Source organism: Jaculus jaculus, chromosome 3, assembly GCF_020740685.1.
Source record: "Jaculus jaculus isolate mJacJac1 chromosome 3, mJacJac1.mat.Y.cur, whole genome shotgun sequence".
NCBI lineage: Eukaryota > Metazoa > Chordata > Mammalia > Rodentia > Dipodidae > Jaculus > Jaculus jaculus.
The window spans coordinates 93,137,247-93,165,133 of record NC_059104.1 but is presented as its reverse complement, the minus strand read 5'-3'; the positions used below and the strand labels follow the sequence as shown (position 1 = coordinate 93,165,133).

Genomic DNA, 27,887 nt, shown 5'->3' with positions numbered 1-27,887 from the left:
GCTGAGCGCTGTGTGTTAGAGGCAAACTACTGCCTGGCTGGCTGCAGGCTGCTGTGCAAAACTCTGTGAAAGGTGCACAATCGGCTGCCTGCCCAGCGGCAGCAGCCAGGGCCAGTCTTGTGAAGTGGTCTTATTTTTGCCATGGCTGAAATCCAAGCACACATTACTCAGAGGGGCGCAAAGCCTTCTTGGCCAAGCAACCTTCCGCATGACCTCTTTCAAACTAAACACAAAGCACTGATCCAAGACGGGAGGTATCATGGCTCCATTTGTCTCTGGCAAATCTGCCATTATAATTACTATAGCACATGATTCACCACTCAAGAGACGAGGAAACTCAAGACCAATGTAACCCAAAAAATTTCCTCCTTGAAGCCTTTAACTGGTCACCAGGAATCAAGCCACAGAACACTCTCCCCTTGTGTCTCAAATGGAACCAGGGGCAGGAGTCTCAATCTGTGTCCTGCAGCTGCTTCTTAGTGATCTTTCTTTCATCATGTGACTGAAGTTGGCTTTCACATGTGCTTAAAAGAATGAGAGGAACATAAACCAGACCGAGAAATGAAGGTGAAGGGAAGCGGGGGTGGGGGTGGGGGGAGAGTCCCTTTTTTCCCAGAGACCTCTGAAACTGACAGTGGCTATAAGCACTTTGATTTCAATTAAAATGTACCAGATGACATTCTAGGGCTTGACATAATCCTTTTCTGCCTTGTTATCCTATTAAAATGCAAGATATTTCAAAGAAAAGGAGCTGCTTGCTAACCCCACTTTTAATCCAATCTTACTGCTCAAACACGGCTGCCAAGAAGAACCCTAACATGAGGGTGATGTCTTTCATCGGAAGCCTCCTTTCCAGCCCCCCCTGACTCTAGTAAGAGCCTTAACCTTGCCATTTCACTTCTTCTTCCCCTCTTACTAAGAGTCCCTGCCCAGAGTTTGCCGATGACTACCTTCATCCCAACGCAGAATCAGAAATGGCAGATCATGGGAAAACTAGAGGTGACAAAAAGGAGCAGGCTCCATTCCACACTGTTTTCATTTTCTTCAGGCTTCTCTTTAAAAAGAAAAAAAAAAGTATTTTGTTGATTTATTTTCTCACTCAGCTCCTACAAAAGGAAATATCACTAGCCAGTCACAGATGCCGGCATCCCAAGGCAAGGAGATTGGATTACCGAAGGCTGCATGGAACAATCGCTAGACAAAGGGTGGTTGGTGAGCTCCAAGGAAATGAAATACCTTTATCTTGGAAAAACACGAGCTCACAGTTGGGCTTCAAAGGAACACAAATACACCACTAGGCTGTGAAAGTCAGGGCCCCTTTTCAAGAACAGAAAAGAGGCCAGTACCATTGATTCACAGAATCCTTGGCAAACAGGACCTTTGCTGTCTGGCACAGTGGGAATGAAAGTGTGAGACATCTTAGTAAGGGTGGGGGCCAGTGATGGGGAGGGGGGCTCCAGGGATGCTTCTTCCTTCTCTTTCTTCTTGGGGGGCCCAGCATGACTCTCAGGTTCTCTAGTTTCTTTGGAGAGCTCAGAGGCTGGAAACCTGGATGTGGGAGTTTGATAGTGGCTCAGAGGTGCTTTGGAGGAAGCCTGTCCCTAATCAAATCAGACTGATGAGGCAGAGGAATGCCAGGGGGTTTCCAAAAAACATGAGTATGAATAGAGAGAGGCAGATGAGGGCCCTGTAGGTCCACAGTGGAGGAAGGCAACAATAATGAAGATTATCATGGAAAATGCTAATAAAAATTTAAAAACTAAATTAAAAAAGAAATTTAAAAAAATAATGAAGATTATCGCCCATCTTTGCCTGAGAAACTGAGCCAAGTTAAGCTGATAAATCGTAATTCAAGCATTCGACACCAAGTTCTACAAAAGAAAGTGACTTATAAGCTGAACTGTGGCCCACAGCGCAGCCTCTCAACCTTGTCATCCTGGGGTTTTCCCATAATGAAATCAGTCCTCAGATGCCAGTTGAGTTCTTTAGCCAGTGGTTTCTCCTGAGTGACCACAGAGAACCGGGGAGAGTGCTATGGTTTGAGGGACAAGGACTCCGGCTTCAGTTTGGATCTGGGCACTTTCACTTGTCAGCCATGGAACCTTGGGCAACTTACCTGAGCTCTCTACACCTTAGTCTCTTTGGCAGGATGAACCTCATCTAGTTAAGATGGGAATCTTGCTCACAGTAAACACCCATAAAAGTCAACTTCATATTTATAAGGAGCATAACTTTGTAATTAGAGTTGCCTAGAAATTTACCATTAGTTGGGGAAACTTAAGTAATTCAAATTTTCTGAATTCCTCTATCTATAAAATGGAGACAGTGGGAGTCCCATATAGTATGATTAATAAGTAAAAGAAATGGCAGGGTTTTAGAAAATGAGATACTTGAGCTTATATTATGATATATTACAATGTACCTTTCTCATGAAGTGTTTTGATATGATGCCAAACTTCTCAAATGCCTCTTTCATTCTTCTTACATTTCGTGTCTTTTTCCTCTCCTTCTATCTCTGTCTCCATAAGCTGCTAGGTCTAATCAAAAGATGGCACAATGAATGCAAGCAGAAATGGCAAGCTTTCTGTTTTATGGTCCCCAGCAGTGCAAATACGATGAGTCTCTGTATTTTCCAGGAAGGTCTTGTGGATCAGCTTACATTATGCAAATAGGGAATTGCTACTTACAGTAGAGAATTCCATGTGATATGTTCACATGGATATAGGTGGATGTGTCTTTGAGACAGAAAGTATTTGAAAGCCATGTGAATCCAAGAATCCATGTTCCCACCACATGTTCTTGAGGTGCCAGCCCAGCACAGAACTCTGGCACCTGGCACAGTGCCCAAGTCATGGAAGAAACTCCAGGAAGATTTGCTGACTGATATCAAAGAGCTAACATGCTGTCCCTTAAGATCTTGGCGCTCATCTGTCTGTCCGCCCTCTCTCTGTATCTGTGGATCTTCTTCACCTGCCTCTGGAGCTGCTGTGGTCTCTGCCTCTTTGCTGCTGGATGCAATTGTTCCCCACCATGCACACCTTTGTTCAAAAAGGGCATCCCCTGTATATCTCAGGTACAGATGGCTATAGCACTGCCCAGAGTGCTGAGAGGCTTTTAAGAGCTGGGGATCCAGCCTGCCTGAATCCAGGAAGTAGTTCTCAGCCAGGCAGAAGCAAAGAAGGAGCAGGCCGGTGGGTGAGATTTAAGTCTGTTCCTCTCTGTGGTTCTAGAGATCTAGTGAGGCTTTTGCATTTGGGAGCTATTATTTGTGTTTGTGGTCAATCTGTGAGTGACACTGAAGTTAGTATTTCACCAACTAGGGATATTCTAGGAGAGTTTGAGTCTGTCTCATCTAAGCACAACTGAGGCTCAGTCACACACCCGAGCATCAAGAGGAAACCCTGGTTTTAAAGCCATCTGTGAGGATGGCTTATGTGTGGTCCCATTTGAAGAGATGAAGAACAAAGGTGATTCAGTGGCTTCCTGGTCCCTCTTGCAGATGCTGACGCATCTGTGAAGGTGGCAAGGGCCTCACATGCTGGAGCAAGCCCACACCACAGGTCCTGCTGATGAATGGCTCTGTGCAGTGGGAGGCATTGGGCTTCCGGGAGGATGACTGATGACAGCGCTAAGTGGAACGGCAGTGCTCTCTGAATGCTCCCTCCCCTCCCCTCCCGCTCCATCTGGTTCTCAACTCCCGCTCTGCCAGCAATCTATTCTTGCTTCCACTTTCCAATAACTTCCTAAAGGCAATGACTGGTATACAAGCCTCACTCTTCAGAGGAGGAGAAGGAGGAGGAGGAGGCTGCTCAGCCAGGAGTTAGCAGGCTGGATCCAGCAACCATGTAATATTAACAGACTGGTCCTGAAAGGCAAGACGCTGGGAAAGAAAGACCAGGGACTCTTTCGGTGACTCATGGTTTCTATCAGCATCTTGTCAGAACCTCAGTTCCTCCAAAAGCATGTCCGGACTGCATCAGAGTCAGAACCATCTTAGCCCAGATCACAAATGTCCCTGTATTACCCTGTGTCCTGCTCCGATGCAGAGGATCCCCATTGTGGATTATCCTTGTCAGTGTTCCTCTCCCCTCAGGCAGCTCCTCCCTATTGTCTGAGCCATCTGCCTAGAACCCTTAAAGAGCTGCCACGTTTTCTAATTATCCCAAACAAAATTTAATGACTATGGATCCAGAGCTTTGGGCAATTCAGGCCTCTACATCTGGACAGTCACTTATCTTCTTTTCTTTCAGTCCGATTTTCAGCAAGCATTTCTTGAGCACTCTGAAGGACCATATCCCAGGGTTATGGGGTATGGAGCTGACTATGGCATGGTTCTCAGTCTAATAAATAAAGTTCAGGTATATAAACAAACTTGTTACACTCAACTGAAGTAAGGCACAATCTGTTATTAGTGGGATATGAAACCAGTATAACTAGGAGCTCCAGGAGTAATGAGAGAAGACACCAGAAGGCTGAGACCTGGAGCTCACTGTTAAAGGAAAGACTAGGTTTAGCCAGGTGTGGGTTTGCAGTAGACTGTAGCCAATTATGCTGTATCATTTTGGATCATTCTGACAGGAATAACTGAAGAACGGAGCAATTATCTTGGCTCACAGTGTCCAAGGGCTTTCAGCTCATGTTGGCCAGTAAGGCAAAACCGAACAGCTCCGTTGGTTTGTGGGGCTGGAAAAAGTGTGTGGTGGCAGTTCATATGGTGGACGCATAGTGTGGCCAGCCTGCTCACTAATGACCTGTTTCTGCTATATAGGCCCCACAGATTCTGAAAACATTGCCATGAGCCAGAGCCCAGGTGATCAAACACATGAGCTTGTAGGGAATGTTTCATACCACACTGGACACCAAAAGGAGGGAAGGAATACAGACAGGAGCAACAAGGACTTGCTGAGGACTGCAAGTACACTTCTGTGTTACTATAGGCCACGACATAGTCAGATTTTATATTTCAAAGTGGTCACTCAGGGAAGTGCAAACACCTCCAAGCAGAGGACTCATTTTGAAGTTGCTGCAGTAATCCAGGCAATATCTGGTGAGCAGCTGAAGTAGAGGTGTGGTCAGATGGATGGGGAGAAAGCTAAGAAGTTGAAAACTATTTGAGATGAAACCCACAGGACTTGGTAATAGCCAATGCACAGAAGAGCGGCAAGAGACCAAATGCAGGAAAATGAGGGCAGTATGTTCTCAGAGCAGGCAAAGGTGATTTCTGGTAAGGTCGAGAGACAGTAGCAAATAATGGTTTCATAAAATAAAACAAACAAACAAAAAGAGAAAAACAAGCAGGAGGCATGGTTGACAGTGTCAAGTGCTAAGAGAGGTTATATAAGATCAGGACTGAAAAATCTACAAGAGATCAGAAACAAAACGGTGAGAATGACTTTGATGGCATAAGAAAAAAAATATGGGATTGAGAACTGAATAGGAAGAGCAGAGGTAAATTCAGCACAGAATCATTTTCTCCTTCACATAATGTATCTACAAGCTAAAAGGTTTTTCAGGTGTCCAAAATTATGTTTAAGGTCTGAAAAAAATTATTGTCTTCCAAATGGATAAAGGAAAGTTGCAAAATTAAATTAAAACATGTTTAATTAAGTATCTCCAAAATGGAGCATTGTTTCAACTTCATTAATTTTTAAATTTAATATTCATAAAAACTTCATCACATTTAGAAACCGTTTTTGGTTAGATTTTTCTCATTTTACAAACATTCCCATGTATGCACAGCAATTGCCGAAAAATCACAGCCAAATGTAAATTAACTGTTTTTTCTCACTTAGTAGAATTAGAAGCAAAATTTAAATATATATATATCCAATGTAAGATGTTAAGGAGCATTTTCTTCTATCTTCTTTCTTTCTTTCTTTCTTTCTTTTTTTTTTTTTTTAGTTTGGTTTTTCAAGGTAGGGTCTCACTCTAGCCCAGGCTGACCTGGAATTCACTATATAGTCTCAGGATGGCTTTGGACTCATGGTGATCCTCCTACCTCTGCCTCCCAAGTGCTGGGATTAAAGGCGTGCACCACCACGCCCAGCTTCACCAAATACAAGCATTTTAAGGGCTTTTAGAGTGTCATAAAATAGTGCTGACATAGACTGCTCTTACAAGGTAGAAAAGAGGGAGCAAGACCATTGATTAGACAGAACCGAAGGGGTGAGCACAATTTTCTTTCCCTCAAGAAGAGGAGATGTGATTGGTAATGATTCAACATGGAGGAAAAGTTAAGAGGACCCAGGTGGAGACCAATGGGGAGGCAAGAGAAGCAGCTGGAGCACAGACGTGAGATGAGAACTGGAGAAGGGCAGAAGCACCCCTGTGGGAATGGGAAGAAGGGCTGCCCTTCAAGGGTCCACTAGTCCTTTTCTGCATTTCACACACTACCATCTGTAGTCACCAGTGACGAGCGAGTCCTGGTATTGTAACCGTGAGTCACCTGGCACTCCCTTTACTTGGGCAAGTGGCGATCCTTACATCCTTAGAACCACTACCCTCCTGTTCACTGGGCTGGCTGGAGGAAACAGTTCCTCTACAATGCACAAAACATACCTTAATACTAATTATGATGACTAGTCTTGGCTGACAATGTGATGGCATTTAGAATTGCCTTGGAAACAAATTTATGCCCATGTCTAGGAGGGATTTTCTAGATTGGATTAAATCGAGACGGGAAGAGCCACTCTAAATATGGAGAGCAATAGCACTACTCCATGGGCTGGGCACTGGACTGCGTGAAAAAAGAGAAAGCAAGCCGAGCACCCAGAGTTCATCTCCTTCTGCTTCCAGACAGTGGGTACAATATGACTTGCTGTCTCGTGCCCCTGCTGCCCTTCCCTGCCACGATGGACTGAGCCTTCAAACTGTGAGCCAAGATAAACCCTTCTTGCCTTAAGCTGCATGAACCAGGCATTTGTCACAGCAAGAAAAATGTAATACAGCCCCATTTTTGCCACCCCTTATCATCAGGCTGGAGCACCTGCCTGCAAAGACCACCAAGACACTTTGAAGTGCTTATGCCCTCTACAGTGTCCCTTTCTGTCCCCTAGTTCATGTGGATCCTGACACTCCCACAGCCAAAAGCATTTTGCCCCAGTGGCCCCTGTGAAAGGTACTTTCCTATTGGAATGATCCACGTGTGTGTGTGTGTGTGTGTGTGTGTGTGTGTGTGTGTGTGTGTGTGTGTGTTATGCACATGTGTATGAAGACACACACACTCCATGTTTTTGCATGTGCAGACTGGAGGAGGACCTTATTTCCCTGAGACAGAGTCTCTCACTGACTCTTCCTGTAGCTCATGGGTGTTTAAGTTACACTGGCTGACCACTGAGCCCCAGGGCTCATCCTTTTTCTTCCTCTCCCAGTGCTGAGCTTACAGGCATGTGTGACCATGCCTGGTTTTTTTATGTGGGTGCTGAGGATTGAATTTGGGTTCTCATGCTTATTTAGCTAGTGTTCTTCCCTGCTGAACCAACTCCCAGACCCTGACCCCTGAATGTTTTTTGAGTCAAGCCCAATAGGTTGCCCCTTTTTTATGAGAGAGAGATAGAATTAGTGCACCACGGCTTCCAGTCACTTTAATCAAACTCCAGATGTGTGTACTACCTTGTGCATGTGTGCGACCTGGCATGCTTAAGTTATCTTGTGCGTCTGCCTTATGTGGGACCTAGAAAGTTGAACATGGGTCCTCAGGCTTTGCAGACAAGTGCCTTTACTGTTAAGTCATCTCTCCAGCCCTTGATTTTTAATGATACTTAAAAAAAAATCTTTGACTTATGAAACAGGTTCCTGCATCAGTTGATGTAGATACAAAAGAGTTGATTGACTATGTGGATCGACAGACCAGAGTATGGTCTGCTTGATGGGTTGATTATGTGAGCCCTTGGGACCATTGTAAGCTGATCCTCTGAATAGTTGCTGTGCTGTTATTTGAAAATCAAATAATTCCATGTGTTTCTGGCACTTATAAAATATTTTGTTTTTGTTTCTTAATAGGCAAAGAAGACACTGAGTTATCTGGCTAAACTTAACTGTACTGGAAATGAATCAGCCATATCATTCTACAAATATTTATCAAGCTTATATGTTAGATACCATGCTAGACAATGAAGTTGTAACTAGGTTGTAGAGAATTCATAAATGATAGCAATTTGCAAACTAATTGTAGGCCTGCCTGGCTGGAAAAAGAATCACTTAGGGAGGTTGTTTAATATATGGGATCCCAGAAGTAGAGAGGTAGCTCAGCTAAAGGTTCTTGCTTGCAGAAGGCCTGAGCGCCCAGGTTCAATTCCCTAGTACCCGTGTAAAGCTACATGCACAAAGTGGTACTTGCATCTGGAGTTTGTTTGCAGCAGCAGGAGGCCCTGGTACACCTGTGTAAAATCTGGACCCCAGCTCCAGAGATACTGACATCAAACTTTCTAGGCATTTCTGATGGTAGCCAGATTTGGGAACTGTTAATTCAGTAGGATAGAAAAAAATTATCTTACTTTCCAAATAGGAAGTTTAGTAATACTTTAGCCCCTTATCAGAAATGGTTAGGACCCAGACTGTTTCAGGCTTTAGAGACCTTTTTTTGGCTGGTTGAGCATCTGTTAACCTGAAAAACTGAAATTTGAAATGTTCTGAAATCTGCAGTTCTATTAATGACAATAGAGACAGCCTTGGGTGTCAATCAGACACCATCTACCTTTTTTTAAAAAAATATTATATTTTATTTATTTATTTATTTATGAGAGAGACAGAGAGAGAGGAAGAGGCAGAGAGAAAGAGAAAGTGGGCACTCCAGAGCCTCTAGCCAGTGTAAACAAACTCCAGATGCACACACCTCCTTGTGCATCTGGTTTACATGGGTCCTGGGGAATCAAACTATGGTCCTTAGGCTTCACAGGCAAACACCTTAACTGCTAAGCCATTCCCCCAACCCACCATCCACCTTTTTGAGACAGGTATCTCTCATTGTACTGGAGTTTTCCAAGTAAGCTAGACTCGCTGGCCTGTGCACTCCAAGGTCCTCCTGGTTTTGCTTCTCAAGTGCATACCAAAACACCCAACTTTTTTTCACATGGCTCCTGGAGCTCAAGCTCCAATCCTCATGCTGACAAGGCACACACTTTACCAGCTGAGCTAGCTTCCCAGACACGGTCCCCTTTTCTTGGGACAGTCCTGGACTCCAGTCCCTAACCTTGTTTTGCAGTTTCTCCAACCTCCTTCATTTTCAGCTAGATCTTCTTGTCCCATTTAACCACAGCACCTTTGCTTCTCTTCCAAAGAAATAATTCAGTCTCTTCCCAGAGTGTGTGTTTAGAACATCTGTAAGACTCAGGTTCTAGACACTTGAATGACTTCTCCCTATTGTAGGATGAGTATGCCTTGCTGTGCTTCCAAAGTAACTTTGACTTGCTATCACTTTTTTACAGGCCTAGGAATGGAGAATATTGGTGGAATCTTTGTGGTTCTTATTTGTGGCTTAATTGTGGCTATTTTCATGGCCATGCTGGAGTTTTTATGGACTCTGAGACACTCAGAAGCAACTGAGGTAAGCTTCCAAGTGGGTGTGACATCCAGTGCTGGCGGTGGCCTGAAATTCACAGGCCCTGCACTCATTTCAGACAGGACACACAAGACAGTGCAGCAGGACACAGGTCACTCCCCGGGGTAAGAGATGTGCAGTGATGCTTTGCCACTTACTGATTATATAGCCACAGAAAAGTTAATAACCTTTCTGGCTTCTAGATTCTTCTTTGGCACAGCCCAGAAAATTCATTAAAAATGGTTCATTATGAGAAGTACGATTTAAGATTAGTATAGCAATGTGTGTGTGTGTGTGTGTGTGTGTGTGCGCGCGCGCGCGCGCGCACTTGCGCGCACGTGCAAATACCAGGTTACTCATGTGAAGTGTGACCTCAATCCTTAATTTTTGAGTGTTTTCACCTTATAGGGAAGGGCCCTCAGTGATGTCAGCATACAGGAACCAAGAAGTCTATCTTCCATGCCAGGAATTTAGAACAAATTTAATTTCCCAGTTGTGGCTTCCAGGCTGGGTTGGTGTATACTGTACACTGATGGAAGGCCTGAGAAGAAAGACGATTTATCCTTCTTCCATTCCATCCCAGGCAAGATGCTCACGCCCCTGCATGCTCATCGCATTGTGAGATAGTTTTGACATGCATTAATGCAGCTCAGAGGTGAGAACTTAGCAAGCACACATGTTAGACAGGTTTAAGTTCAACTTCTCAGCTTACTCCCCATTAATTAGTCAGCTCTTGACAAGATATATAACTTCTCTGAGCCTCCACATGCACATGTGAAATGGATGTAATACTGATAGTAGGAATGCAGGTCATGATTCTGCGCCCACAAGTTTCAAACCTCCGAAGCCAGGACATTGCCAAGCCTCTTCTAAGTGTGAGGCACATGAATTTAATGATCGAGCCTGACTCATGTTGATGGTCTTTCTCACACTTGATGTGAGTACACATGCATTTTACTGGATGCATTTGAAATATGGCCAGGGAGATAGTTCAGTTGGTAAAGTGCTTTCTCTGCAGACATAAGAACATCAGCACCCCGTTTTAAAAAGAAAGTCTGATGTAGTGGACCAAGTAGACAGGAGAGTCCTTGGGCTTGCTGACCAGTCTGACCTGGGTGGAGGCCAATGAGAGATCCGGTCTCAAAAAAAAAAAAAAAAAGAAGAAGAAGAAGAAAGAAAAGAAAAGAAAAACAAAACGTGGACTGATACCCAAGGTTGTCCTCTGGCCCCCATACACATGTACACATATGTGCACCCCCCAGGTGCACCGGCATGATAGTGTGTGTTTAAGCACACACATGAGATAACAATGTGTTTCAATATGAAGTTTGTCCCAGCCTCACTGAATGTGACATGCAATACAGTTTTGGAGTATTGTACTATCTTCCTAGAATCCAGAATAGTGTGAATTGTGAAACAGCTGGTGCCAGCATTTCATATTAGGAGACTGTGGAAGTGCAATAGTAGCAATTGTCTTGTTTTAGTGATTATCAGAATGCATCATTTCTAGACATTGGAAAGGTCAATTATAGCATTCATTTAAAAAAATCTTTTCATTTGTAAGCACACTCGTGTGCACGCGCACACACACACGCACACAGAGTGAGTGAGAGAGAGAGAGAATTGGAGAATGGGCACACCAGGGCATCTTGCCACTGCAAAGGAACTCCAGATTCATGTGTCACTTTGTGCGTCTGGCCTTATAAGGTTCTCGGGGAACTGAACCCAGTCCCGCAGGCTTTGCAAGCAAGCATCTTTAACTTCTGAGCCATCTCTCCAGCCCTAGGGTTAGGGTGCTGTAGATATCTAAGATGAATTCTGGGCTGTGTTGGTTGCTTGGCTGTGGTGTAACCACTGTCCAGTTGGTAGAACTGGGAAAGAGACTATGACAGAGCGGGAAGCTTCTTCTCCTGTCATGCTCCGGGAGCTCGTCCATTTCAGCTCTGGAACAGAAAACTCAACGTGCATGGCTGAAAAACGTGAGAATCTCTGGGAGAACAGAATGTTCATGGACAAGTATAGTTTCGTCAAACACCTGAGGGATTGAGGTGATAGAGGGCTTTTAATTGTTTTATGTATAAGTAGATTTGAAGATCCAAACTTACTTACAATCACTGGATGAAATTTTCAGGGATAAAAACTGCTTTGGTTAGGAGGAGGCAGCGTTTAATGGAAATGTGCTGAAATGGCATTTACTGTTTCCTAATATGCTGAGATGCTTGTCTTTGAGGGGGTCGGAAAAGTGGACACTGCAGTGACCAGGGTTTCTGAGCTTTGAACAGGGCTAGGAGTGAGACGCTGGGCCGAGAGGCCTAAGATGATAGGATTCCGTGACCGACGCCTCTCCCCCGCCCCCCATGGCCACTGGCCCGCAGGTGACCGGCGGGGCAGGTTCCGAGCTGCAGGCTGTGACCTCCCCTGCCCTCGCTGTCTCCTGCAGGTGTCCGTGTGCCAGGAGATGGTGAGCGAGCTGCGCAGCATCATTCTGTGTCAGGACCATGTCCACCCCCGGCGGCGGCGCTCGGGCGTGCCGCCGCCCCGGCCCCCGGCCCCCGAGGAGCGCCGGCCCCGCGGCACGGGCACGGGCTCGGGCACGGCGACGCTGAGCAACGGCAAGCTGTGTGGCGCGGGCGAGCCCGACCAGCTGGCGCAGAGACTGGCGCAGGAGGCGGCGCTGGTGGCCCGCGGCTGCACGCACATCCGCGTCTGCCCCGAGTGCCGCCGCTTCCAGGGCCTGCGCGCGCGGCCGTCCCCCGCGCGCAGCGAGGAGAGCCTGGAGTGGGACAAGACCACCAACAGCAGCGAGCCCGAGTAGCCGGCGCCCCGCCCGCCGCCCGCCCGGACTCTCTCCGGATTTGGGATCCAGTCACTTTACGAAAACAAAAACAAAAAGACGATCAGAGCCTGACGCCCCAGCCAGAGGAGGACCTCGCCCAGCGGGTCGCTCCAGAGACGTTGCCCCACGTGGCAGAGAGCTGCTGTCCGTCCTGGGCACAAAGGACCCATCTTCTCCCAGTGGGCCTTTCCCTCCAGCCCCAATAACATAAAGTCGGGGTGGGGGGCGGGGGGCGGGGAACTCTGCCCGGACTTAGTCCAACGAACTGATGGGATCCTCAATGGAATTTTCCCCTAGGAAGGGGCCAGTGTACCCTGGGTCTAGTTCTTACAGAAAAACAAAACAAAACGAACGAACAAACAAAAATTAAACTCAACAGGGAAGTTTTTTCTTTTCTGAATTTGTATATTTTTGTTAATGCCCCTTTCTTCCCTCCCCCCCACCCGTGCTTTTGTCTTCTCCATTCTGTTCATTTGTTTTGGGGGTGTGTTTGTGTGTGGAGGGGGGTGTGGGTTAGGGAATGGACGTCCTTTTTCCAGAATTTTAGGCAACGAAGTCTTCAATGCATCGGATTTTAGGTGCTGACCTCTCCCGGCTCCCCTCACCAGAGACCTAAAGGAGTTTTGAAGGGTCTTGGAGGAAGGAAGGGAGGAGCCTCAAGTGAATGTCCATTAATGCAGTTTGTTAAATGCCAAAAAGTAGTTTACCTAGAGACACCTGACATTGCCTGGGATTCTAAGGGTTGATCTGTCTTTTTGTTCTTTGTTGTTTTGTTTTGTAACTTTTACTATTACTGGTCTGTGTTTGGGCTTTTAGGGATAGGGTCTCCGAAAACATTCTAAAAAATAAGCAGAATGCAAAGTTTGCTGGGTCTGAGTAAGGAGATGGAGGGCAGCTTAGTGTTTCTATTGTGTTTTGGGCTTCTGCTGTAATTGGCTGCTCAGAGAGTGTTGTATGGTGCACACTTTATCCACTGCATCTTTTCTCTTAAACCAATCTCAGTAACTGCCTGTGAAGTCCAAGGCTCTCATGGATTGGATAATTTCTTGCTACCAGATACACGCGCAGAGTGTGTGTGTGTGTGTGTGTGTGTGTGTGTGTGTATACATGTGTTTAGGAAATGGAAAGATATTGCATAACCAAGAAGTTGGCAGATTGCTGAGAGAGAGTGGAGTCTCTTAGCCAATAACTGACCTTGGAACAAGGAATTTCAAGTCTTAACTTCAGTGTGGGCCCTAGTGCCCCTTGTGTGACTTGAAACGAAGCATCTAACTTCTATGAGACAGACGAGGAGTCACCAATGCTTTCCCAAGAGTCCTGGCAGCTGCTGTTCCTATGGGAATTTCGCAGGGGCCAGAGCACGCTCCTAATAGCAAGGCCAGGGCTTCCCAGCAGCTGCTTGACCTGACATGTTGCTGCCATCACTCGGGAGTTCCACACAGAGTTGTTATTTTCTGATAGAAAACAAATTCTATGCAACTTCTGATTGTAGACTTAGAAAATTCAGAGGGAGAGAGGAGCAGACAGCTGCCGCCACCACCTCCACCTCCACCTCCACCAACGCCACCACCTTGAGTGGAGCTATCCTCACATTGCTTCTGTTCTGAATGTATTAAAATAACGACATTTTCAGAGACAATGAGCTGAATCCCATGTTTTTGCCTTTTGGATAGGCCGGCATCCTCTGTGTCAGAGCTAGTCAGAGCTACTATTGGGGACCAAATATATCCTCATTATTCCTAGCCTGGATGCATTTCTGTCCCAGGCTGGCCTCACTCATGAATTTGAATCATTGTTTTTTCTTTTTTTCCTCTGTCACTCCACAGTGACAGCAAGTTGTGCAGGACACTGGATTTTTTTTTTTTTTTAAACCATGTGGTGAAACATGGATTTGGTGGAAAGGAAACCTGTAGTCTGACTGCCCACAGACCCCAATGGTACCACACAGCTTCAACCCATAGCTCCATCCCACACTTCAGAGTCCACGATCACATCATGTGTGAAAAGGCTCGTTACTATTATTATTTTAAACAAAACTCAATTTTATGAGCAGGCTATGTTGGTCAATGCACTTTTTAATGGATTAGTAAAATAAATGTCCCCATGCATCATTCATAAATGTCTTTTCCTTCCCTGTGTGGAATGGATGACTGATGCCACTTTTCTCGGCCCTGACACCTTTGGTGCCCGCCCTCCAGCTGCTCTGGGAATTTGCAGTCAGCTAGTTCTCTGCATTGATTTACCTCCACTTTTTATCCATTGGTTGTTGGCTTTCTTTTCCATTCTGTATTTTCTATCTGACTCTGTGTACTGTATAAAGCAGTTTTTTCTTGTCTCTTTATCTTTCTTCAACTGGAATATTTACAATAAAACAGAAACAAACCCTATAATGTTAGTGGTGGGTGAGAGCTGTTTCGGTTTGGAATGAAGCGCCTATTGCCCAGTTCTGAGACTCAAAAAGCAAATAATGGGCTGGAGAGAGGACTTTGCAGTTAAGATGCTTGCCTGCAAAGCCAAAGGACGCAGGATTGATTCCCCAGCACCCATTAAGCCAGATGCACAAGGTGGGTCATGTGTACAGAGTTCATTTGCAGTGGCTGGAGGCCCTAGCCCACCCAGTCTATCTGCCCCCCCTTTAATAATAAACAAATAAAAATATAAAAAATTAAAAGCAAATAAAAATAGAAACCTACTGTGCCTTCTCTCCATCTCTCCCTTCAACTCCTTTCCTTATCTCCTTCGACTTCCCCACACCCTTTTGCTTTTTGTTCCGATCCCAGGAAAGTCTAGGTGGCTTCTTTCAAATTTTAGTCCTGGGAGTCTGAGCCAACTCCCCCTCCTTGCACACACACCCCTCAAAACAGATACACATGTTAATGAAGTTCAGGATTTGTGGGTTTTGTCTTCCTAAATGCACTTTCACAGAATAGTCATCTATTGATACCTGGGGTAACTCTAGTCAGATATCACCCCAGATTCCACTGGGAGCTTGAAGATTACATCAATTAAAATATAATACTTTGCTTTATTTCTTCTAATTGCTTTGCAGGGCCCCAACCGTCACAAGATCTCTGCCTCAGAACTCAGGTGGGGTGTAAGTTGAGCATGTAGATGGCCGAAAATCTTTTGGCTTCCTCTAATCCAGTGCTTATATGAGAATATTCATCCTGGGAGCTTGCCAACTGGCCCTCTTATTGGTTAGGTGAGACTGAAATATCATGATAACCAATCCACCCCGGACTGCTCTGTGAAAGTTTATTAGTTTTGGATTCCAAGGAGTTTAATTTTCTTTTTGGAATCCAAGGGGGACTTCCCTGTGGCCTACAGGGCCAGAAAGGGGCTGGGACATTGCAGACACAACAGATTGGTGGTTCGAGTGAAGCTTGAGAGAACCGTTTGGGGACCTCCCGCCAGCCGGGTGTTCACAGCAAGGCAAGTAGTCTGGGAATGATAAGGGAGATCTGATTCCCTGGCTGGCTGTCAGCTCTCTGGGTTAAAAACAACGAAGCCTGTTTGGTGAATGCACAGAAGGAATCCTTCCAGAAAGATGTTGCTTAAAGCTGGTGCTTCCTATGGTGTCTTCTCAAGAGAAAAGTGGAATCTTAAGAAGCTCCAAACTTTGAGTAATTCCCCTGCCTTTTTGGGAAAGGTCCTTATTAGGGACAAACTGAGAGTATTCTCACGGATAACAACTTGGCAGCCCTCTGGTCAGTATTTCAAAGATTGGTGATGACATGTTATCATGTTGTCCCAGAGGGGTAAAATCATAATATGAGATGTGACTTCCAGAGGAGGGCAAAACCCTTCTAATTCTAGCACTGAGTGGTCAACAGTCTCATTGTCACAGAGGAGCTACCAGGTAACAGAAGTTCTGGCATGATCATGAGAACACTATTGGCCACATTTCATTCATTCATTCATTCATTCATTCTTAGGTCCAAGTATCAAGAACGAATGAGAAAATCCAGGTGTTGCCCTGAAACAAACAGCCAAGTTAAGTTGAAATCAGGAAAGAAGGAAGTCTACAAATAGAAGATGATAAAATAGGAAAGAATCACTGACCAGACATGGCAGGAAAGTTTAGAGAAGGCTTTAGTGGAGGAAGCACTTGGATCTTAAGGTAGTTGAAATGCTGCTGATGTCTGGGAAAAGATTTTGCTTCATTTCCCTTGGAGTGAAGTATGGTTCATTCAAGTCAATGAGATCAGCCCTCTTCTAATGAAAGTTCATCTGTTGTTGCTATGTTTTTCTTTTTTCTCTTTTCCCACCCACAGCATTCATTGTAGAGGTATTCTGGTTCCCCAGTGATGCTTGTTCCCATTTGCTGCTGATGTGCCTTAGAGAGTCTCACCGTCACCTCACTCTTGGGCTTCTGAAAGTTGTATGGCGTTATTAAGCTCAGAGACAAATGACCTCACTCTACAGAATGCAGAAATACTAGCTGAAATGAGAAGTAAGACGTCTTAAATGGATTGTTAGCTCTTTTATGGAAAGGATCCATTTTAAAATTGGGAGAAAGGTATATGACTATTGAACTGAAGATGCAGAGCCAATATGAAATTAATACGGAACAAATCCCCAAATTCCTGATGTACAGCAACATTGGAGCTGCCTTCATTTTCAATCCATTAAGCCAGGCTGTTACCCATAGCACAGGGGCTCTGCTTAGGAAGTTATTCTACTTGGATTGTTCTGATTAGATTTTTAGTCACTTTTCCATTAAAAGTCACAGAATGTAACTTCTATTTCTACATCACTGGTAATCCTAGAGCACCAAGTGGGCTAGAAAAGCATTTTAAATTGCTGAAATTTGGTCAAATATGAAGGACAAAGGAGAGAAGTTGCAGACAGGTAAACAGCTCAGGCCAGCATTACCAGGAAACCACGGACTTGCAAGTGACAGGACTTTCAAACTAGCTGAAAGAGGAGCAGATAAAAATAGAGTTCTGTACAGAGACAAAGTTACTTTTGCTGATTTTTTTCTCCTTTTTATATAATCTAAACTTGCGTGTGTGTGTGTGTGTATGGTGTGTATTTATGTGTGGCAGACATATATATAGACATGAGGTCTTTGTTAGTATGTCTGCATGTGTAACTAATGTGTATGCATGTGGAGGGCATTTGTGAGAGTGTGGCATGTGTTTATGTAGGTGCTTGTGGCTGTTTGGTGGGGACACACAAGTTCCTATGTATGGTGTGGGAAGGTGTGACTGTGATGTGCTCTGGTCACTGTGTATATGTATACTGTGAGTGGGCAGGGTTTATGTGAGCATGTGATGTATGGGGCACGTGTGTAGTATGGGTATGGTATATGTGTATGGCGTAAGCAAGCATGTGCATGTAGGTATATAGGTGGTGTGACATGCATGAGTGTATGGTGTGTAAGCATGTGTATGAGGGAATGGGTATATGTTGTGTGTGTGTGTGTGACTGTTATCACAGATATAGAGGTTCTTGTTAGTATGTGAAGATGGTGTGCGTGGCGTGTGAGAGAGCAGGACTGTGGCACGTGTGTGAGTGTGGTGAGTGTGAGTGCGGCGGCACGGCACAGGCACGCTGCCTCACGTAGTGCCCCCTGTGGGCCTCTCAGAAGATGAAGACATTGCCATGACCACTTGGGCGTTGATCAAGCCCTTCTGTGTAACATGGCTGGGCTAGTGTCCTGGCTTGTAGCAGCTTAGTTCTCACTGAATGGCCTCTGGTGTCATTTCTTTCTAAGCCTGAAGCGCATGCAGATGCATGAGGCAGGAGTGTGTTGTTTTTCCCCTTGCGGGCTGAGTGATAAAACCGGCCGGAGCTGACTTCTTACAACCTAGTCCCTTCCACTGCAGCCGAGAAAGCAAGCCCGCGGGATGATCTGTGGGGAGACTGGGTGCAGCTAGTGAGGACAGGAACAAGATACCCACTTTCCTTTACCCCCACCTCATCCAAGCCTCACCTATTTCAGGCACAAAATGGTTTTCAAGCCGGTTCAACAGCGGAGAGTGTTTAGATTGACCAAAAAGATACAGAAGCAATATTTTAATTAAACTAGCTTATTGTTTATTTAGCAAAGAACAGCAAAGCGCTAAGGCTATTCTTATTTTCAGAGAATTCAAGGCTCCCCCTGGTCTTTCAACTTTCTTCTGACACTTCTCACTTCCCTGACACCCTACACTGCAGCCACTCTGTACTTTGCAATGTGTATTATTTGTTGCTGTTGTTGTTTCTATGCTATTCTTCTTGCCTTTGTTCAAGCATGTCCAGCTCCTGGAACGCCCTTCCCACTCATCTGTGCATTGTTGAAGCTTGCTCAGGTTTAAGACTCAGCTTAAACTCCATCCTCCTCCCCATGAAATATTCATTGACCCAGGCCAGAAGGGAGTGAGAGCAGCGTCCTGCCTCTCTCCTGACTGTCCTCCATCTCTCTCTGTATGCCACTACCACTTCCTGCATTGCATTTTATGTGACACATATGCTGTCCCCCTCACACCCACCCACCCCAATAAGCTCTTAGCGTGCAGACAAAATGTCTTGTTCACCATTCTTCTACAGTATGTGGGATTCCTGGCACATACTGGGTTCCCATGAATGATTGAGGCAAACCCAATGGATAACAAAATGCACATAAAAATGCTATGAGTGTGGAACTGAGTGGCAGGGATATGCTAATGCACACTTCATTCATAGTGACCATGCCATGAACAACTCAATCATTTACATCAAGCAAAAGTATGACATCATTCATTTCACTGGGCATGAGCCCGGGGGAGAGCAAGTTGATAACGTTTGCAGGTTGCTAGTTCTACTTGGTAGTTATGATGGATGTTTCTTCATGCCTTCATTGAGACCACAAGAATCTAGCCTTCTAACTCTCAAGCCAGCTTTCTCCTTTGTCTCCTCATCATCCTCAAACAGTGACTTCTGGCCCAAAACAAAATGATCAAAGCTTGGTTCATGGGTTATCCATTTCAATGAAAGTTTGTCAAGGTATACTTGCTCAGGAATGCAGTCTTTTTGACCAAAACATTCAAGATCAACCCCGGGTTCCTCCTTAGTTCCTTAGTTGTCAGGAAAAGACAAACTTCCCTTTGGTAGTTTGCTTTAAAAAATCTAAAACAGGGCTAGAGAGATGGCTTAGCAGTTAAGGCACTTGCTTGCGAAGCCTAAGGACTCATTCATGCTTGAGCCAGGTGTAGTGGCACATGCCTTTAACCCCAGCACTCAAGAGGCAGAGCTAGTAGGGTTATTCTGAGTTTGAGGCCACCCTGAGACTACATAGAGAGTTCCAGGTTAGCCTGGGCTAGAGCGAAACCCTTCCTTGAACCCCCCCCCCCACCAAAAAAAGAACTCATGTTTCAATCTCCAGGTCCCAGGTAGCCAGACATACAGTGACACAAGCACACAATGTCGCACATGTGACACAAGGAAGCACAGGTGTCTGGAGTTCATTCTCAGACGCTGAAGGCCCTGGCCTGCCCATTCTCCCTCTCTGTCTCTCTCTCTCTCAAATTAAAAAATAAAACATTAAAAAATGTAAAACACCATCATGGTTTTAAGGGCAACGAATGATAGTCCTAACACTTTAAGTTATTACAGTAAGGGGAAGTCTGACAAGTTTTGACAAGTTTAGAAAAATGGTGCTGTTTTCTTAAGTGTCGCTATCTATGTCAAAGAAAGGAGAGGAAAGGGGCCAGGAACCAACATGTCCCTAGCATCTTCTCTACACCAAATACTTTTCTTCACTTAATCCTTTGGTACTATCCCTTTACCTCTGCTCTGTGAGTTAAATCTCATATTTTTAGGAGGGAAAACAAAGGCTCTATGAAAGTGAAATACACCCCGAGTTCCACAGCGAGGGGTCAGGCCAGGCTCCAAATCCAAGGTGAAGGTCAAAGACTCAAACACAGCTCTTGTTCCTTCCATGACCAGAATCTCTGCTGTCATATCACACTGCCCAGTCTCACCAGGGGGACTTGCTTGGCACATCACACTATGCAATCTCACCTGGGGGACTTACTCTCCAAAGGACAGAAGCCTGGCAAGTATATACATTTTCTTCATTTTCACAGACCACAACTTCTGCTCTTTGTTGTTGAAGCAGATGCATCATTTTGATTATAACTTTGTCCTTCCTAATATTTTGCATATTTTTTTTTCTTTTTTTAAAGAGGGACAGAGAGAGAGAGAGTGGCAATCTTATTTTCTTGGGAGAGAGAGAGAGAATTGGTATGCCAAGGCCTCAGCCACTGAAATCCAACTCCCGATGCTTACACCACCCAGTGGTTATGTGCAACCTTGTGCTTGCCTCCCCTTTGTGCATCTGGCTAATGTGGAATCTGGAGAGTCAGACATGGGACCATAGGCTTCACAGGCAAGTACCTTAACTGCTAAGCCATGTCTCCAGCTCTGCACTAATTTTTGAAGCAACTTGACTCTGTGAACTCAGACATACATTTCTTAAGGGGCTGGGAAGGTGGTACAGTTGGTAAAGTTCTCATTGCACTCACATAAAAGTGAGGCACACTGATGTTCACCTGTCACCCCAGTACTGGGGAGGCAAAGGTAGGATGATCCTTGGAGCTTGCTGGCTAGTGATTCTAGCTAGATTGGTGAGCTCCACTTTTAGTGAGAGATCATGTCTCCAAGAATAAGGTGGAAAGTAATTGGAGAAGAAGACAGCAGACATGTGCCTCTGGCCTTCACAGGCACATGCATGCATGTATGTATATGTGCACACACACGCAACACACACACCACATACACATGCAAAAAGAAGAAAGGAAATATATCACGTAAGCAATATAACTTTATTAGAAGAGTTTTGCATTAGAGACTCTGATAATGTTTTCTCAAAAACTCAAACTAAACCAAACAAAGCCATTTTAGCTTTTATAAATGTCCTGTTCAGCGTAACTATGAGATCCTATTAACAGACATGTACCCTGTCTTCATGTAAACAGGAGATAAAGGTACCTATATGTATAAACCCCAATACAAGAGAAATCACATATAGCATAAAGCAGTATCTTGTTGAATAGATATGAAGCACACAGTTATACAAAAAATAACAAAAGCTTTGACTACAAAAATCTAACAGGAAGTTATGTTATCAAGCAGAAAGCTCGATATTCAGTGAATGTTATGTAGTTAAAAATATGCCTCGTATCTCTTCTACATACATGTTTCTTCTCTAGATATGGAAGGATACAGAAAGCATGTCAGTTAATACTGACAGAATCATTTAGTGGATCTTGTCCTGAATCTTAACTTGGTTTTTTGTGGAATCTCTGTTATTATTTAGTACTTATACCATATTTTAAGTTTTATATTTTTTTTATACTCAGTAAAGTAGTACACATACATAATAGAAAATCAGGACAACCTAAAAGGTAGAAGAGACAAACAGCCCAACTGTGAGTTTCCAGTGATGCTCATCATCCCAACTTTCTCCCCTGGTCACTTCAGTGTGTTGTAAGCCACCATCTTCTTACTGCAGGCTGCTGCACTGTGACGTAGCGCTCTCTCCACACACATCGCTCTTCCCCAAGGAGATTGTAAGCCACTGGGCAGCCTGCTTCTCGGGAGCCTTAAACTCTCAGAATTAAGACTTGCACATTGTTCTAAGTGTGGAAGTACCAGAATAATAAATTGATAGCCAACCCAACTGTCACACAAAATATAAAGCGAATTTCTTGCTCCTGAGGCATCTATGATCTGTTTTTAAGATTGAGTGAAAGAGAATGCATAATAAAATGCTACTTGAGTAATTGTAGGACACTTCTAGAAAGAAGTGGTATGCTGTGAAGAAAAGTGGCCTGGGACATAGCGGAAGGGCCTACCTGAAGAATGTGAGGTCATTTTTCTCTGGTAAGCCCCCAGTAGAATGAGTTGCTCTATGCAAGTTAGTCCCCATTCTTCTGCCCGGTGCCAGGCGGTCTCCCATTAAAGGTCTCAGAGGACCACTACATTCTATACAAGCAAAAGAAACCAGGGCACCACCCTCTTCACAAGAGGAATTGCCCAGCTAGTATTTCCTCTCCTGGAACAAGAGGTAATTTGAGGCTGAGCAGCCATGATGTGGATACCTTTCTCCAGTGGTACACTTACTAGGAAGGGGCTTTAAAACTTTTGATAGCTCTCGCTCTCTCTAAAATAAAGTGTGCTCTGGTGGAAGTGCTGAAACAGTACTCTACTGCCCAGTTATCTGATAATTAAGGTCTCAGGGCCCCCATTATACGACTTGTGTTGAAACATATTGGAGCTGGGTCACTTGCCTTAGCTCTGACGGGCAGCACGTGAGGGACACATAGGGGAGCTGGGTGCTTTTCAAATGGCCTGCATTCAATACTCAGTTCATAGCTGATCAGTAGGGCCAAAGCAATAAGAGGGCTATAAGAAGGGCTGTATTTGAAGGACTTTCAAAGTAATCAGATTTGAGAATTACCCTGGGTATAAAGCAACTGTAATAGCTAGCTGTATTTGGAAATCTCTAGCCAAGGTAGTAGCAGTTTGTCTGATGGAATGTCCACCCCCTTTAACAGCTCTTTTAATTCCAGACGAAATGAAAATTCCTTTCTTAGTAGTCATTAAGACTCCAATTTTATTTCTCATTATTAAGCCATGAAGTTAGCCAAAACATTCAAATTGAGCAAAATGAGATTTATGAGCAAATTGGAGTCTAGGTGAAAAATTCAAACCTGATCTCCAAAGATTAAGATGCACACAATAACTAAGTTATTGAAGAAAATAAAAAAGGCAAATCTCTGAGTTAACAGGGAGAAATGTTCTTATTTCTTCCCAAAAAATCAGCTCTTTAAAATTGAGTTTTTAGTTGATAATTTCATGCTTGGTAATACCCACATGATTTGAGAAAGGTTGGAAGAAGATTTAAATGCAATTTTAGTCTTCACGCAGATCTAGAGAAATATGTCAGATTGATAGCCCTAAATGGCCAACAGTATCCTATGGAGAAAGAACAGTGTGATGAGAGCAACAGGAATTATCTCAAATCCCCTTGCCCTAAAGTCAGAAAGAAGGCCAAGGCCAGAGATTAAGCTTGTTTGGTCTTTACTTTGCACATGGAGCCCATCCTGCCCTAAGGGAAACTTGCTAGTGTTTGTGGATAAGGAAACAGACCCCACTCAAATTCCCTATCAGAGTCTGCCTTCTTCCTGATGGAAAGGCTTTTGCAGAGGCAAATTTGAACTAGTGGTGAAGAGATTAAAGCTTTCATAACCAGCTGCCCAATCCACCAACCATTGGCAGCATCATAATTTGACCATAAAATACCAAGAACATTCATAAGTTCAACTCTAGGGCTTGAGTGTCTTCTACTTGTGAGGAGGGGCAGTTACACTCAGGACAAGTGAGGATATCAGTTCCTCTCGGGGACTTATAGAGAAAAATCAACTCACTTCACATTGAATACCAAAGCTTGCCACTTTCCCCAAGTACTGTATTTTCTCAGTAGACTTGCAATAGCATTTACACTCATCAACAGCAGGGTTATTCCTTGGCATTAAAGAAATAAAATACACTGAGTTAATCGTTATAGATCAGTGGTTACCCAATAGTAGAGATAATATCAGAAACTTGACAAGGGAGTGGTCAACTGTGATGGAGATTCACACAAGGACTGGTGCCAGGAGACATGCCCTGCCGGGAGTTATGGAGCTTCTGAGGACTGTGGGAAAGCTGACCCCAGAGACACAGGGGTGAGAAGAAAGGGAGCTAATGTTTCATTCATATCTATTGTGTTTCAGGGATATACCAGGTGCTTTCAGGTAATTTTTCCTATATAATACCATTCACTGGAAAGGAGGCCTCACTGTCTTTGTTTTACGGCTAAAGAAATGGAGGCTTAAGAAATTTAGGTAACTTGTCTAAATTCACAGACTTCTCCCACATTTGCCAAGCTAAAAAGATTCTCTCTTTCTGTTCCATCATGCCTAATACTCCCCCACCCCCAGAAATAAATAAAAGAAAAAAGGACTCTTTCCACACTATATGAGCCAGAATTCATCCTACTACAGCAGTCTATGTGGGAAAGCATAACTGTAAGAAACCCTAACAAATTCCTTATTAAAATCTTGTAAGAATGGAATGATGGTTTTAGTTTAGATCTAGAATGTTCCCTGGTGGTTTGGTGTACTGCTCAGCACTATTAGAGGTGGTAGAACCCTTCAAGGTGAAGCCTAGTTTTAGATCACTGTGGTCATGACGGTGGGACTCCTCCCTTTCCATCTCTGGTTTTACCGTCACCATAAAGTGAACACCTTTGTTTTACTCCACCACGACGTGTTGCTTAGCCATAGACCCAAGAGCAGCAGGGCCACACAGCCATGGATTGAAACCTTCACAACTGACTCAAACCTATCCTCTTAAGTTGATTTATCTCGGATAATTAAATTTTTTTGTTTATTTATATTTATTTATTTGAAAGCAACAGAGAGAGAGACAGAGAGAGAGAGAGAGAGAGAGAGATTGAGAATGGACGTGCCAGGGCCTTTGGCCACTGTAAACGCCCCCTTGTGCATCTGGCTAACGTGGGTCCTGGGGAATCGAGCCTTGAACCCGGGTCCTTAAGCTTCACAGGCAAGCGCTTAAGCTAAGCCATTTCTCCAGCCCTCAGATAACTTTTTATACTTATTCTCTTCAAATTGCACACCAGAACTTGACAGTGTCATAAGGTATTGCATTTCCCCCATAGACCTGAAGCAGTATATGAAATCATTACCAGCAGAGTTATTTCTTTGGGTTAAAGAAATGAAATACTGAGTTAATCCTTATAGATCAGTGTTTACCCAATAGAAGAGACAAGGTCCGGACCTTGACAGGGTTTGATCAACGATGATGAAGATTCTCACACAAGGTCTGGTGCCGGTGACCTGCCCTGCTGGGGGTTAATGGAGGTGAAGGGGCTATAGGAGAGCTGACTTCAGAGACACAAGGGGGTGAGAAGGAAGAGAGCTAATGTCTCCTATATGTCTATTGTGTTCCAGACATATAGATGATGCTTTCCAGTAATTTAACCTATATAATGCAATTAGCTCTAGTGAAGTTAAATTTGGTATTCAGTTTGAAGTGTTTTGTCATCATGGAAAGTGGAATGACATAGAGCTGGAATCTCTGTAGAGAGTAGGAGGCTGGATTTGATAACCAGATTTCTGTCCCTTCAAGATTTATCTTCTTTGGGGGGTCTTGGTACGAATCACAGTTGCTACAGTCTTTGTTTCTGGGATCATTTCTGCTGTTTCACCAACCAGACTCCAGTGGATTTAAGACACTTTCCTTCATTCCCCACAGAAAAGCTACAACAGGGACAAAATGGAGAGAAATGTAACTAACAGTCTCAAAAGTAACAAAGGGAAAATCAACACAGACTTAAAAGTAACTAACTGTGTGTTGAGCAATGGCTAGTGGTTAAAAGCTTCACCACTGTAGTTCATATCCCCAGAACCCACATAAAAGCAGAGCGGGAGACAGCAGCACAGGTGTCTGTAGCCCCAGCACACCTCCAACTGGGTGGGAGGTGGTACCAAATGAATCCTCAAAGCTTGAAGGCCAGTCAGCTAGCCTAGCATATGCAGCATTGATCAAAAGAGACCTTGTCTCAGACAAGTTGGAAAGCAAGGGCTCACATGCTTACCAGAGGTTGTTGTCTGATTTCCATATGCATGCTGTGGCACACATGTGAAATATCACACACACACGCTCAAAAAAAATTGCAACTAATTAGTTGGGCTGAAGAGGTGCCATTGCTCTCAAGGACATGGTTAATCTCCATAGAGACCCTTGATTTGCACCTTCCTGCCTATCTTCCAGCTTATACCTATGTGTAAAGACCACATCTCAACCCCAAGCAACCAGGAACGTTTTAAGACATGCCTGTGCTTGCTGTCTAAAGCAAACTTTCAGCTTCTCAGCAAACAGGGCCAATCTTAACCTTTCCTTTGGAGTAGCCCCAAATTCATAGCACAGGCTGAATAGCAAAAGTAGAGAAAAAAAGAAGTAGCATAAGAAGAGGGAAAGACCTTTCTATAATTAATCAAAATACAAAAACCAATCATCCCATTTTTTTTTTAATTTTAGATATGTGTGCTGAAAGCACTTGTCATCAGTAACTGATTTACTTTACCAAGGTCATTGGGACCTCATGAACACATTTTCTCATCCATTATCCACCTCTTTCAGGAAAGGTTATGTTTTCAGTTTCCAAGCCAGCTTTCTTTCAAACACTTGAAGGTCTTCAAAACAACAATGAAAGAATATTTCATACCCATCAGGTAGGTAAATAAACAACTTTGACAGTATCGAGAGTTGGTAAGGAAATGGACTATAGGACACTTATACATCCACTGTAGAGAAGAGTGTTAATTGCAGAATAATTTGATAATCTATACTAAAGTTCAAAGTGAGGAATACTCTATGACCCTTCAATTTCCTGCTATAGCACACACTCTATAAAACTTCTTGCAAATGTTCACAGTATACATAGACAAGACTTTTCACTGTAGAGTTTTAAAATAGCAAATAAATAAATTAATGAAATAACAGACAAAATAAAATCAAAACAGTCTAGGGAGGCTGGGGAGATGGCTCAGCAATTAAAGGCACTTTCTTGCAAAACCTGCCAGTCACCAACATAAAGCCAGATGGGCATTCATTCACAGTGGCAAGAGACCCTGATGTGCCTATACACACACAGACACACACACACACACACACACACACACACACATAATCAAATAAATAAGCATAATTTTAAAAATACTATGGAAACTATTTACAGGCACATTAGTAAACATTTTGTATGTATGTACTGCTGAGCTACAACCCCAGCCTTAAAATTGCACCAATAAAGGGTTGGCATTTTAAACCCGTGAGAATGAGAATTTAGTGAAAGTGAATGAATAAGCTCTATCTATCTATCTATCTATCTATCTATCTATCTATCTATCTATCTATCTATCCCCATCTATCTATCTATCTACCTACATATATGATTGAGTAAATATCCCAGCAGCTCAAGTGAACTATGCTGTCCCTCAAGTGTTCTTAATTATATGGACAAGCCTCAGTTGAACTCTGAGGTTGAATCTTGATCTTATGCCAGCAAAGATGTTCCTGGGGGGGGGGTCCTCAGGGCTTGGTACACCTGCAGAAAGTGGGGCGTGGGACACTTGTACTATGGCTGGCATGGATTTGGTGTGTGCCAATGTGTTGGAACAGACACAAGCAGGAAACCACAACCCCAAAGAGACTCCCCCTAAAAAGTGCACAGAAGGAGCAGCGGCTGGTGGAAGGAGCATAGATGAGTGGTTTGCAGTGAGGAGGTGCCCCTCAACAGAAATCCAGACCGAGCTCTTCAGGAACTGCACAGTCGCTACCAACAGCATAAAAGGATTGAGAAGTGTTTTCCTTTTTTCTCAACTAGAGTATTAAGTCTACTCAAAGGATCAGCAGACTGATTTGTTTTTACAAATGATTTTTAGTCCTATGTGGCATTTGGAAGGAAGTGATTCAAAATAG

General features: G+C 44.0%; 1 protein-coding gene across 2 annotated transcripts in view; it reads left to right on the top strand.

Annotated features, from left to right (window-relative positions):
* Grik4 (glutamate ionotropic receptor kainate type subunit 4) overlaps positions 1–12,494 on the top strand; it is a 464,253-nt gene extending 451,759 nt beyond the window's left edge. The window contains exons 19-20 of one of the 2 annotated variants that reach the window (XM_045145696.1): positions 9,426–9,544; positions 11,979–12,494. In XM_045145696.1, coding sequence (XP_045001631.1) covers positions 9,426–9,544; positions 11,979–12,353 — 494 coding nt within the window. In that variant the 3' untranslated portion in view covers positions 12,354–12,494. The remainder of the gene's footprint in view (positions 1–9,425; positions 9,545–11,978) is intronic. The other variant, XM_045145697.1, reaches the window with a different exon arrangement.
* The last annotated feature ends 15,393 nt before the right edge of the window (positions 12,495–27,887 follow it).